Here is a 13142-nt window from a genome sequence, read left to right as displayed (position 1 = left end):
GTCAATGTTTCTTTCTCACATTGATGTTTCTCTCGCTCCCTTCCTATCTCTCTAAAATCAATAAAAATAAATAAATATGCTTAAATCTGAGTTCACAATGATACATATAACATAAAACTTAAAAAAGAAAATATTCCTGAGATGGTTATCAGAAACATCATTACATTGGCACAAATGATAAACTTCTACGCACCAGTTTATGAGTCAATATGACAATCTGAATATTCTCTAGTGTTTTCAGACTAAATTGAAGCAAGTGTTGATATTACGATACTGCAGTGAATGATTTCATCATATATTTGTGGCTAAAATACATGAAGCAGTGAAGAGATGGGCCCACATAGGCATTTCTGGCTGAATTGAGAGCCCTCGTGGATGTGTGTGTGGGAACAGACATTTCATCTGATCACAAGATGAAACCAGGGCAGTTGGAAGCTGCTGTGTTTCCAGGCAGTAATGCTCTGTTTGAAAGACTTCCTTTTGTGTAAGAACAGGGGCCACAGCTCTCTGCAGACCAGCCGGTAATTAGCAAGAGGTCTCTGCTTCTTTGGCATCCTCATTGTTTCCCAATTACGATATTTTGGGGAACAACATCATAAAACTAATCTCGATTTAGTTTTCTGTTATTTCAGAGAAATCTTTCTAATATTTACAAGGAGGAAGTTTGTGGGCTCTCTCACCTCTAGCCCCCACCTTTCCTTTATAGATGTGGAAATGGGGGAACATAGAAGTGAAGGGATTTGCCCAAGATGAAACAGAACATCTGTGACAGGACTTGGGCTCCCCATCTCTATTAGGCCACCGAGGCGTTACCATGCCATGCTCAGCTATCTGGATCCTACACTTGGGTGTCCCATGCTGGGACTCGGAGTAAGTCTGTGGATGAACCTGGAGGAATATGTTTGTTATACAGACACAATGAAGTTACTCTTTACATGACTCCCAATCACTTACCACCCTGATTACCACAGTCCTGAGCTTGCTTTTGCAGCTGATGCCAATCCAAGCAGACTTTATGTAAGAAAAAGAATCCCTTGGCAATGATTTTCGTGGCGTTTTGGCAAACAACTGATATTCCTAGCCACTGGCCATGGGAGCCTATGGTTAGCTCCTCTTCTCAGCTCTGGGTTCAGTGACGTCACGTTAGTAGCCTGAAATCTGCCATAGTGGGAAGATTTCCACCACAGATATTGGCAAACACTACAAATCAGGGCATTTTCCCTCATCCCCCAATTAATGGGTTTTAAATATTTATTAGCATTCCATTAAAGGATGAAAAATATCAGAAAGTATTATTATTATTAAAACTAACACATGATCTATTAGATAAGAGATGTCTACCTTTTTGCCCCCCCCCCCAAAGGAATATTTACATTGTGATCTCAGACTGTAAGTAAAAGAGGGAAATTTGGGTTCCTGCCAAAGAAATGGGCTTTTTTTGAGTTGCTAGGAGCAACGCTATATTAAGATAATTCCTCTTTACTTGTTTTCTAATTAAACTAATTGAATTCAGAGTGTCTAGGGGAAGCACAAGAGACATTTATCTCGAGGGGATGATGGCCTTGAAGCCAGTCAATCCTCTTAAGAGTGTAAGAGGACAAATCCAGGGATGCCCACTTTGTAACAGCCTTCACCCCACCCCCACCCAGAGTTTAGCCATCTTCAGGATTCTTCTCTCCTATTTTATTTTATTTTTTTGGGAGGGGGGAATTAGGGAGCCCATTCTCTTAGTTTCACAGCACCCTATGGTGGTCCTTATTATTACAATACTTTATTTCCCATATCACCCAAATTCAATACACCCCCTTGGCTCTATTTTTGGACTATTTCTCATATCTGGACACTCTTCTCCACCTCCGCCACATTGCAGGCCATCGTCCTATCTTGCTTGGACGGATTACTGACTTAGCCTTCTAACTGGTCCCCTTCCTGCTACTCTTAGCTCCCTACTCTCCACTCCACTCAGCCGCCAGATAATCTTTCAAAAATACAAATCAGATCATGCCACTCCCTGCATAAAACCCTTCACAGGCTTACTATTTTTTACACTTAGGATAAGATCCAAACTCCATGCACTGCTCTATAACACTTACCCCTTCCCCATTTCCCAAATAGCCTCATTGAGCACTTGTGACCACTCTCCTATCTGCCCCAACTTGCTTACGAGTTACAGCCACCTTGGCCTTTTTTCTCTTCTTGAACTCCTCCAGGCCCCTTCCTGCCTCCGGACCTTTGCACAGACTGTTCTCACTCCCTGAAATGCCTGCCCCCAAATGTATACATGATTCTTCTTGTAATTTTATTTTTCTCATAGCACCTTCCACTCTCCAAAAACTAATTTATTATTATTGATTTACTTGTTTGTTACCCATCTACCTTCACTAGAATCTAAGCTGCATGAGATTGGAACTTTTCTATTGGCATCCGGAATATATGTTGCACACAGTGGTGGTTGGTTTAATGAATAACTGCAAGGACCTCTATTTTACAGATGAGGAGACAGGTTAAGTAACTTGTCTAATTTCAAACTGCCTTTAATTAACACGAGGGCACATTTTTTTTTCACATTCCTGTAGTCAGTCATCAAGATTAATTCTTTCCCAGGTGTTTGGAAAATGTCAAACTGTTTTGCTTTCCTTCCCAAATAGTCCACAGAAATCATTTGATCGTTTTCAAAAACCAGTTCCGTCTGCTCCGGTCTTGTTAGCATCAGCGCTAGCTGGGGTCTCCTTCACCGCCTTTGATGTGAGTTTTCCTGGAATGAGGAGTCCAGCGCACTTAGGCCCCCCCATCTCCTCTCCAAGCGGGAAGCACATTGTAGGGAATGCTGTTCTTCTTCCGAAGTGGCTCCTGCAATTCTACTGCAGGCTAATAGCTTTAGTTTACTTTTACAGTTGACAGCAATTTTATAGACATTTGTTTGTCAATTTTTATTGTACTTTCTCCTTTGACCCCTTAATCCCTAAAAATGCTGACCTTATATGTCCTGACCCAACTAATTAGCCCCATTTACCCTCCAGATGCTTTAATAAGGCTGTCAGGATGCTCCCATGAAGGGTCTTCATTCAAACGTCAGAAGCTTACCACACTTACTGCGGGGTAAAGGAATGAGCTTTAAAGAAATACAACTTGGAAATGTTTAAAGGTTTTCTGAAATGACATAAGAGAATGAGCAAGCATCGCTTATGCTATCATTCCACAGCTCCAGGAATTAGACATTATCTAAGAATGATGCCGTCAGTTCACAGATGAAGTTCTAACAACATAGTACAGTGTCCCAAGGATAGCAGCACTTTAGGGCAAAGAAGCTAAACTTGGGTACCTGTGGATTTGTTGTACTTATATTTCTAGTTTTGGTAAGGTTTGGACTTTTTCCATAGTAAAGGGTTGTTGTTTTTTTTTTTTAAAAAGGCAAACATTTTACAAGATTTCTAAATGTGAATTTAATTTGTACAATACCTAATTTTATAACATTCTCCAAGCATAATTTTTTTCAAAGGTACTTCCCCATTCAATCTTGGCTGACGAAATAGGACAGACAGAAAGTGTCAGGACCCTTTTTTCTTGCATTGGCACTGGAACCTTAGTAGCAACTCCAAGCATAATTTTTGTAGTTCCCCAAATTGCTCCTTCTTTAAATATATATATATAATTTATGTCCTGGCTAGTGTGACTCAATTGGTTGGAGTGTTATCCCATGTAGTGAAGGGTCTCAGGTTTGATTCCTGATGAGGGTACATACCCAGGTTGCAAGTTTGATCCCTGGTCAGGGATTGTATGGGAGGCAACTGATCCATGTTTCTCTCTCCCATCGATGTTTCCCTCTCTCCCTCTCCTCTCTCTAAAATCAATAAAAAAATACCCTCAGGTGAGGATTATGTATGCATATCTATACTAATAAAAGGGTAATATGCTAATTAGACCGGGTCGACCAGACATCTTCCGGTTGTCTGGTCCTCCTTCCAGACAAAGCCACAGTGGTGGGGGCCGAGGCGGAGGTGGTTAGGGGCAATCAGGCCAGCAGGGGAGGACAGTTAGGGGAGATCAGGCTGGCAGGGGAGGGCGGTTAGGGGCAATCAGGCTGGCAGGCAGGTGAGTGGTTAGGAGCCAGTGTTCCCCGATTGGGAGAGGGATGTCTGACTGCTGGTTGGACCGGCAGTCAGACATCCCCCGAGGGGTCCTGGATTGAAGAGGGTGCAGGCCAGGCTGAGGGACAACCCTCCCCTGCCATGCATGAATTTCGTGCAATACCGGGCCTCTAGTATATATGTGTAATATATAATTTATTTGTTGTGAAGGATAGCACATATAGAGAAAAGTGATTAAAACATAAATTACACCTCAGTGAATCATTACAAAGTGAATAGAGAGGCAAGGTCAGCTTCATGGGTGTTGAAACACTTTTAGAAGGATCCTATCCTTAGTTTAATGCTATACTGTAAATATTAAAATTCATAATTGCTCTTCAACAACTTTTTCCTTGGCATCTAGAAGCACATCTGGCTCCCAGTCAGCATCCCTTTGAAAGGAGGTTACACTGACTTCAGAGACAGCCATGGCCTTTTCATTTTCACTAGGCCCCACAGATTATGTAGCTAGACCTATACACAAGTGAATAAAAAAAATACTCTGCCAACAACTCAGAGAAGCTCCTGGTATTCCCCTCACTATTGAGGTAAGAACATTTTTGAATTACCATTGTGATATCTTTTAACTTAGTGTTACTTTAGAAGTTTGAATATTTCTAATTTTATATTTATTTAAATTTCTATTTTTTAATTACAGTTTTACATTTAATATTATTTGTATCCAAACTGCTATTTCTAATGTAGACAAAAACCTAAGGATGATCCAGCAATTCCACTTCTTGTGGCATTCCACAAAATGTCACTAAAAAAATTGAAAGCAGGAACTAGAATAGATATTTGTATACTCATGTTCATAGTAGTTTTATTCACAATCATCAAAAGGTGAAAGCAACCCAAGTGTCCATGGATGGGATGAATGGATAAGCCAAATGTGGCATATATATCCAATGAAATATTATTCAGCCTTAAAAAGGAAAGAACTTATGATACAATGCTACAGCAGATATGAACCTTTAGGACATTGTGCTAAGTGAAATAAGCCAGTCAGGAAAGGACGAATATTGTATGATCCACTCATGAGGTTCCTATGATTCTCTACAAGGCTAAGGGCTGATGAAGTCTGTTCTCTGCCTTCGTACCTCATCTTTTACCACATCCCCACTACTGCCCCTTGGCTTCCAACTGTCCAAGTGCCACACTTGATGAAAAGCATCAACAATGTCAAGGAGCCTGGGAGTGGGGGTGGTGTGGTCTTTGCCTCTGCAGCCTGGGCTCCTGGTGGCACCCTGACCTTCCACATCTTTCTCTGAAGGGCTCTGGAGTCATGCTAATGATTGGACTAGGTGAGAGTTTGACCTCTAAGGAAGGAAATCAAAGAGAACATTCCATTTGTTTTTATTTCTTTCTGGCTGTCCTGAAGATCTTTAAGCAGGTATGTGTCCTATGTCATTCACAGCTGAAATTTCATGTTAGCCACATTTATAGCTAAAAGGAACATATCATTTTCTGCTGCCAGGTCCTAGCTAACCATTCTACCAGGAACAATTAGAACATTAAGTTGTTGTCTACGTGTTTGTAGAGAGTTTTGCCATCATGGGTTTTCTAACCCTGCTCACTGTATTGAATATGTGCTGCTCAAGACGTTCCATAGGAGAATGGTCACCTCCACCTTGACCTGGTCCCCTTCTGCAGCCCCGCCCGCCCCTCACATCACAGAACACTTCTGCTCTGCTGTCTGCTTGATTTCTGTGATTGTGGCCTGGGCTTTTTCTTTTATGGTGTCCAAGTCCATGTTCTGAAGATTCTGTAACTGCCCCAGAATAGAATCCTTATCTTCTTCCTCCTCGTGATCTTCATCTACCATTTTTCGGAGATCTTCGGGCAAATCCACATCATCTCCAGCCATCTGGATTTGGTTCTCATCCATTTCACTCTATGTGGAAAAACAAATGTAGATAGAGAGACCACTCTAAAACAAGCAAACAAACAAATAAACATTAAAAGCAGCAGGAAAACAAAGGAATGAAGAGGATGGCATGCCTGGCTGTCTCTCAGCAGAGCCTTGGCCTGGTAGCTGTCATGGAGGCTAGAGGTCATGGTTGAGACACCCCTCTTTCAGTGCACTTGGGTGGATCAGAACCTCTAGCACAGTGGTTCCCAGGACCCAGCAGCCTCACCATCATGTAAGAACATGTTAGAAAGACAAAGTTTCGGGCTCCACCCCAGACCTAGTGAATCAGATACCCCTAGTGGGGCCCAGCAATCTGAGTTTTAAGAAGTCCTCTCTGTTGTGCTGATGATGCAAAGCTTGAGAATCAGGCACTAACCGGGCTTCGGGCTTCGGGCTTCAGGCTTCGGGCTTCGGGCTTCGGGCTTCGGGCTTCGGGCTTCGGCAGCTAGCAGCCCCAGGCTGTGACACAGTGGCCCTGGCTGATCTGATTCTGGAGGGTGGGGTTTGGATTCACAGTGGCCTGACAGTGCTCCCCCATTTTAGTCATCACTCTTGACTGGCAGCTTCTACTTAACTATTGCCTCTTCTGTCCCTTCTACTAGATGGGGGCCCCTCATGGGTGCAGGATCTTGTCCACTTCAGCCTTCCATCCTTGGCACCTGGAAGCACGTCTGGCTCCCACTCGCATTCATGACTAGTCACAGTTCGCCTTACAATTTCATCTTGTGGTTCTAGGCATGGCTGTCCCCAGATTTCTAAGAGTATGTCACCTAATATCTTTGTTTTGTAATGAGAAAGAAGAATCTAGAGAAAAAGTTTCTCTGGGAAAGGTAAGGGCTGTTGACATCCCCAGATGGCTGCTATGAGATAATTTTCTGAGATCAGGTTGTAACAGTTGCTAAACTGGGCCTCAGGGGCAGATAAGATTTAAGAGAATGTCAGAAAAGCAAATGATAGGAAATATCTAAGTAGAATTGAGGACCCACCTCGATATGTTGTGACCAGTCTTGAGTTTGTCACCAAAGCACATGACAAATCACATAAATATAAAATTATCACATTAGTCTTAATCAGACCACATAGATTTGGTTTTAGAAAGATTTTGACACCTGCTGAGTCCAAGGTGGAGTTCAATCAGCATGTACAGAGAGCATCCCACCCCCTTGCCTGGGTATTCAGTAGTGATAACCATAAACAAATATTGGTTGTCTCCTTGTCCAAATGGTGAGCCAGGGCCATGTGTAAACTTAAGTCTCCATCTCCATAGTGGGTCTCCGAGGGCCCTTCCCATTCTAACTGTCCAAGGCTCCATATTTCTTCAGCAGATCCTTCGAGAAGCTGGAGGCCACAACCTTTCCATAGAGCGGCTTCCTGTATTTGTTCCTCTGGGCAGACTAACAGCGAGCCTGACTCTAGAAACAGCTGGACAGGCAGCCTTCTGATGACAGTGCCCCAGAGGCATGGTCCTCACACAGGTCCTCCTGAAGGCCTCTGAGAAGGCCCACTCCCAGCGTCACCTCCCGAGGTCAGAGAAGCCTCTCCTGCCCTTAGCCAGGCCTCGGCCCCTCAAAGTGCTTAATGGATTAATTAGTTCCTCGTCAAACTGTTGTGGGGATTAATTAGTTAGTTAATCCCCAGAGGCTCTCAGCCAATCCTCTCTGTCAATTTATTTTTTATTTACCTACCCTAGCGGTTGCCTTCCTGCTGATCACACTCTGGGCAGTTTTGCTGGGAGGAGAGGAGACATGGGATTGCAGCCTGTAGAGTCACAGCTCATGTCAATGAGGGACATCTGTCTTCTCTTATGCTCCCCGAAATAACATGTAATGATTTGAAAAGGCATTCCTGGGAATTCTGACACCCCATCCCTCTGGTTGGTAATAAGATCTCTGCGGATGTCACCAGGCCCTCAGAGGGGGTGGGGGTTTGCACTGGGTCACTGTGACTCCTGCACTCATGGTCAGCCTCATGAGAAGGCCTTGCTCTCTTGGCACCTTACCTCTGGCCTAGGAATGGCCCATTTTTGTTCAATAGGCTCAACTTTCCTAGCAACCTGGGCCTATTCATTTTCCGTTTGTCACTAGGCCCTCAATTTTGGGAGAAAGCCGCCTAGACGCCCAGCTTCCCTACCCCCTGTCAGACCCATCCTCGTGTTTATGGGACCCAGAGGATGCGCACTGATGGAGGTCCTGGCTCACAACCTGGTCTTCCTTTTTCCAGGTTGTGGCTCCATCTCTCCCTGGGTCCCTGTGTGTATGCTTCCCAGACACCTGCTCTACTCTTCAGCCCTAGCAATACCCAGAACAGCAGCTCAGGGTACTCTCAGGATGACAGACCAGGTGCCGAGGCCTGGGCAGGCCCTGGAATGCATTTAGGCAGGGAATTTGGTCCTGGGTAGATAGAGTATGGTCTAAAAGAGGGGTATGGGCTCTGGATAGGCCCATCCCTTTGGCCTTGCAGAATTCTCACCCCATGTGAAGGGGTGTGGCCTGAGAAAAGAAAGAGGGGAGCCCTCTACAGCATGCAGCCCAAGGCAGGTGGCCCAGTTATTCAGTCTAAAGGCAGTATTGGGTGCCATGGTTGGTGTGGCTCAGTTGGTTGGAGCGTCATCCTGTGCATCAAAAGGTGGTGGTTCGATACCAGTCAGGGCACATACCTAGGTTGTAGGCTCAATCCCCAATCAGGGGAATGCAGGAGGCAACTGATTGATGTTTCTCTCTCTCTCCCCACCCCCCCAATTAAAAATAAATAAGTAAATAAAGGCAGTGTTGGGTGTGGTCAGTGGCTGTGGTCAGAGTTCTACAACCACCATCCTTCTAGAACAGTGATGGCGAACCTATGACATGCGTATCAGAGGTGACACGTGAACTCATTTTTTGGTTGATTTTTTCTTTGTTAAATGGCATTTAAATATATAAAATAAATATCAAAAATATAAGTCTTTGTCTTACTATGGTTGCAAATATCAAAAAATTTCTATATGTGACATGGCACCAGAGTTAAGTTAGGGTTTTTCAAAATGCTGACATGCCAAGCTCAAAAGGTTTGCCATCACTGTTCTAGAAGGACAATGCTACTGACTGTCTATCAGCAGCACAGTTGCTTCTGGTGATATTTCTAGTACTGGAATCAATTTCCTGGGCTGTGGACACCTTATGACTAAGGGTAGGACAGGGCCAGGGAGTGGCTAGAGGACAAAATGACATGCTCTGGAGCCAAGCCTGGACTCCTGGCCTCATTAGCCCTGGGTCCTCACCAAGTGAGCCAGCTCAGACCTAACAGGCCAAGGGCCAGAGTCCCATTTGTAAAAGGCTGAAGTAGATGCACACTGCTTTCCTGCAGAGGTGGCCTAGGACAGTGGGAAGATCATGAGGTTTGGAGTTAGGAGACCTGGTTCGTGCCCCAGTTCTGTCATTTGCCAACTGCATGACTTTGGGCAAGTCAACAAACATTTCTGGTGAGGGCCCCCTCAGAGGATTATTGAGCAGATTGAATGAGACATGTTGTGAAACAGATTTGTAAACATCTAAGACTGGGACAAACAGTGTCTGTGGTTATTAATGTTTTAGAGGAAGAAGGGCAACTTGGTATCAAGGTCTCTGCTAAAAGGGTCCCTGGGATAAAGAAGGCATGGACAGTGAAACAGATTGGGGAGGGGGAGGGTATAGGCCCTTAAGAGAAGGATCCAGGACAAAGCAGGCAATTAAGGAGTATAAGTGGGGTTTACACAGAGGGCCCTGGGCAGCCTTGCTTTCTCCTGTCTAATGAACCGCCCTGCCAATGGGACCTTGTCTACAATACAAACAATGAATGTCTTGTCCAGACTTTCTGCTACCCACTGACACATCTCAGGTTGGATATTTTGACACTGCTCACACATATAGGAAAGGCAGTCATGCCTCATTACATCCCACAAATGTAAGTGCAATTACAGCCAATATGATTCAGCTCCAGGGAGGGGAGGCTTGGTGCTGAGAACCAAGGCATGCATGAATGAATGAATAAATGAAGGAAGGAATGAATGAATGAAGTGAACTAGCATACAATTAGGGGACTGATAAGCTACACTGTATTCTTAGAGGTTCTGTTTCAAAGGTCTTCTCATTTCTAGAAATCTTATCAATTTGGGATATTGTTTAATGCAGTTAAGAGCTCATTCTTTTTATGCCAACTGACTAGACTCAGTTTTAATCTCTTGGTTTTTAACCAGATTTATAATCTTTTTAAAAATATATATTTTATTGATTTTTTTTTACAGAGAGGAAGGGAGAGGGATAGAGAGTTAGAATCATCAATGAGAGAGAAACATTGATCAGCTGCCTCCTGCACACACCCTACTGGGGATGTGCCTGCAACCAAGGTACATGCCCTTGACTGGAATCGAACCTGGAACCCTTCAGTCCGCAGGCTGATGCTCTATCCGCTGAGCCAAACTGGTTAGGGCCATATTTATAATCTTGATCACCAAGTACTGAATGCCCCATTACTTAAATAGCCCCATATCGTGCCTTTGTTCTTCTCTATGACTGATTGATGACTTTTCATTGAAAGATAAGCACGACCCTGGATCCAGACTTCCTATGCCCTGGCACTTGATCAACTGGCCTTCATCTTGTAGCAAACTTGAGATATAATGACAAACTGTCATGGATGGTTATATAGCCAAAAAGCTGAGCATTCACTAGAAGCGTTGTTAGAGTCTAGTCAACCAGCTTGGTGTGTAAGCAAATACCAGTGTGTTGGATGCTAGGTAGCTTTGATTTGTTTTGGGTTTATCTATTTTGGTCTACATCAGCGGTTCTCAACCTGTGGTCGCGACCCCTTTGGCGGTCTAATGACCCTTTCACAGGGGTCGCCTAAGACCATCCTGCATATCAGATATTTACATTACGATTCATAACAGTAGCAACATTACAGTTATGAAGTAGCAACGAAAATAATTTTATGGTTGGGTCACAACATGAGGAACTGTATTTAAAGGGCCAGAAGGTTGAGAACCACTGGTCTACATGATACCAGACAGCTGGATGAATGGATTTCTTTCATTTTGGTGAGTTGATCTAACATTTGATGTTTATATATTTGTGAGGATCATGGACTTCAACAGTCACTTGTCTTCAACAACCACCCCTCACTGCCTCTAGCCCCGGTGACAGCAACCCCTGGTTCCTGTTCTGCCAGAGCTTAGGTGAGTGGGACTATAGAGCAAAGAATACATCCAGTCAACAAACACCTCCATCGAAAGTAAAAGCGAGCACAGGAAGGGGGATCTGGGCCAGGCCAGAGGGGAATAGGCATGAGGATTGCGGGGGCCAGACTCCTGTAGACATTCATCCTTGTTCTGACCAGGGGACCTCGTCTTGCCCTGACATTTACAGACTGAGTAACCCTGGGAAGTCCCTTTCCCCCTCTCAGCTGGTGTTCTTATCTATGAAGGGGAAATAATATCTCCCTGCCTTGCAGGGTGGGTGTGAGGGTTAGCTGAGAAAGCTGGTGTGGCTAAGAAACATATATTACATTCCCACTGTGCAGCACCAGGGTCCCAGGATTCTTTCTTCCCTTCTCATGTCCCCTTTGGACTTCAGTCCACAGCTCTTTCAAGGGTGTGAGTAGAAGGAGCAAACTGAACTGGGGTGGGATGGAAGGAGAAGGAACAGAGGGCCCTGGCTGGGCCTCTGATGGCCCCTTCATCAGCCTTCTCCCTCCCTCCCCAAACAACTGCTCAGAAGCAGGAGGTTCCGGTGTCCTGCTGAGCAGCCCCTAATTCAAAGGAGGCGGGCAAAGAAAGGTTCACAGAATCATATCTTTCTTTAAGAGACAAATTTTAAATTCATTTCTAATGGAGCTTTCAGTGTGATATTTTGAAAGGCAATTCTATTGATAAACTGCCTTCTATCTTCATCTTTATTCAAACTGAACGATGCCCTTAATACAGCAGACAAACAACAGGTGTAACTAAATCATGGAGCTCAGCAGGGGGCATGACATTATTTTTCAATGACTAACCTAGATTGACAATTCCGTTAATAGGATTAGGGTTCATTGTGGAACTGTTTTCTCTTATTAATTTGGCTTGACTTACAAATACATTTTGAATTGGCTAGGAAGAAGGGGCACCTTTGTTTTAAGACATAATCTTGTGGTTTTATTTAAAATACACCACTTCCTCTAGTGGAAGAAATATGACATCTTAATTATAATGTCAAGGAGCCTTTGCATTTTAATACAGAATTATAATTTTGTATTATAATATTATGATCACAAATTCAGACTTGTTCTTTTCATGAAAATTTATTTTAAAATAACTCTGATGGCAGATAGATACTTTCTGCTGTTTTTTATACTTTGTTCTTTGGGTATGGTTCCCACCCTCGCCTCTTTTTCCCAATAACATCAATCATAGCAAACCTTTTGCAAAGGTGTGTGTGTGTGTGTGTGTGTGTGTGTGTGTGTAACTTTCACATGCCAGGATCCATACAAGGCATTGAGATAAAGGTGAAAAACTGAGCCCCTTTTTGTTAAGCAGCACAGTGTAGTTGGTGAGAATATTCAGGGTGGAAAAGGCATAAGAGATGTACTCAGGTATTACAGGAGCAAGGAGGAGGGTGAGTAGAGAGAGGTCATGGAAGGTTCTGGAAGAAATGGCACTAGACCAAAGTCTTACAGGAGGGAAGGGGACCGCAGGAATAGGGTATAGAGAACAAAGTGGGAAGAAAGTACAGTCCAGGCAGGGAGTGGCATGAGGCTGGAAAGACAGGAGCCACATCATGGGGCCAAGGGGTTTGACTTTATTCTAAAAAGTCGTGGTAAGTCTCTCTCTCTCTCTCTCTCTCTCTCTCTCTCTCTCTCTCAAATGGGAGAAACAGGATCAGATTTACCTTTTGGAAACCTCACTCTGACATTTTAAGAGGAGCAAGACTCAAAGTCAAAAAGCTACTAAAGAGCCGTTGAAATAAAAGAGGTGAGGAATGATGAGGCCTGCACTTGGAATGGAGTTGAGAATTGTTTAGGAGGTGAAATTAGCATGACATGATTATTTGCTGGAGAAGGAGGAAGAGTTAAGACTTCCGGTTTTCGGAGGGACAGGTGTAGAAAAGTGTAGG

At 43.9% G+C, this 13142-nt stretch overlaps 1 protein-coding gene across 1 annotated transcript in view; it reads right to left on the bottom strand.

Moving 5' to 3' along the window:
* Positions 1-4266: 4266 nt before the first annotated feature.
* Positions 4267-13142, bottom strand: part of CPLX4 (complexin 4) — a 23256-nt gene continuing 14380 nt past the window's right edge. The window contains exon 3 of the mRNA XM_005881802.2: positions 4267-6021. Within this exon, the coding sequence (XP_005881864.1) occupies positions 5794-6021 (228 nt within the window). The 3' untranslated portion in view covers positions 4267-5793. The remainder of the gene's footprint in view (positions 6022-13142) is intronic.

This window comes from Myotis brandtii, unplaced genomic scaffold (genome assembly GCF_000412655.1).
Source record: "Myotis brandtii unplaced genomic scaffold, ASM41265v1 scaffold69, whole genome shotgun sequence".
NCBI classification, from domain to species: Eukaryota; Metazoa; Chordata; class Mammalia; order Chiroptera; family Vespertilionidae; genus Myotis; species Myotis brandtii.
Note: the sequence above shows the minus strand (reverse complement) of the source record. Positions and strands in the feature narration are given on the sequence as shown.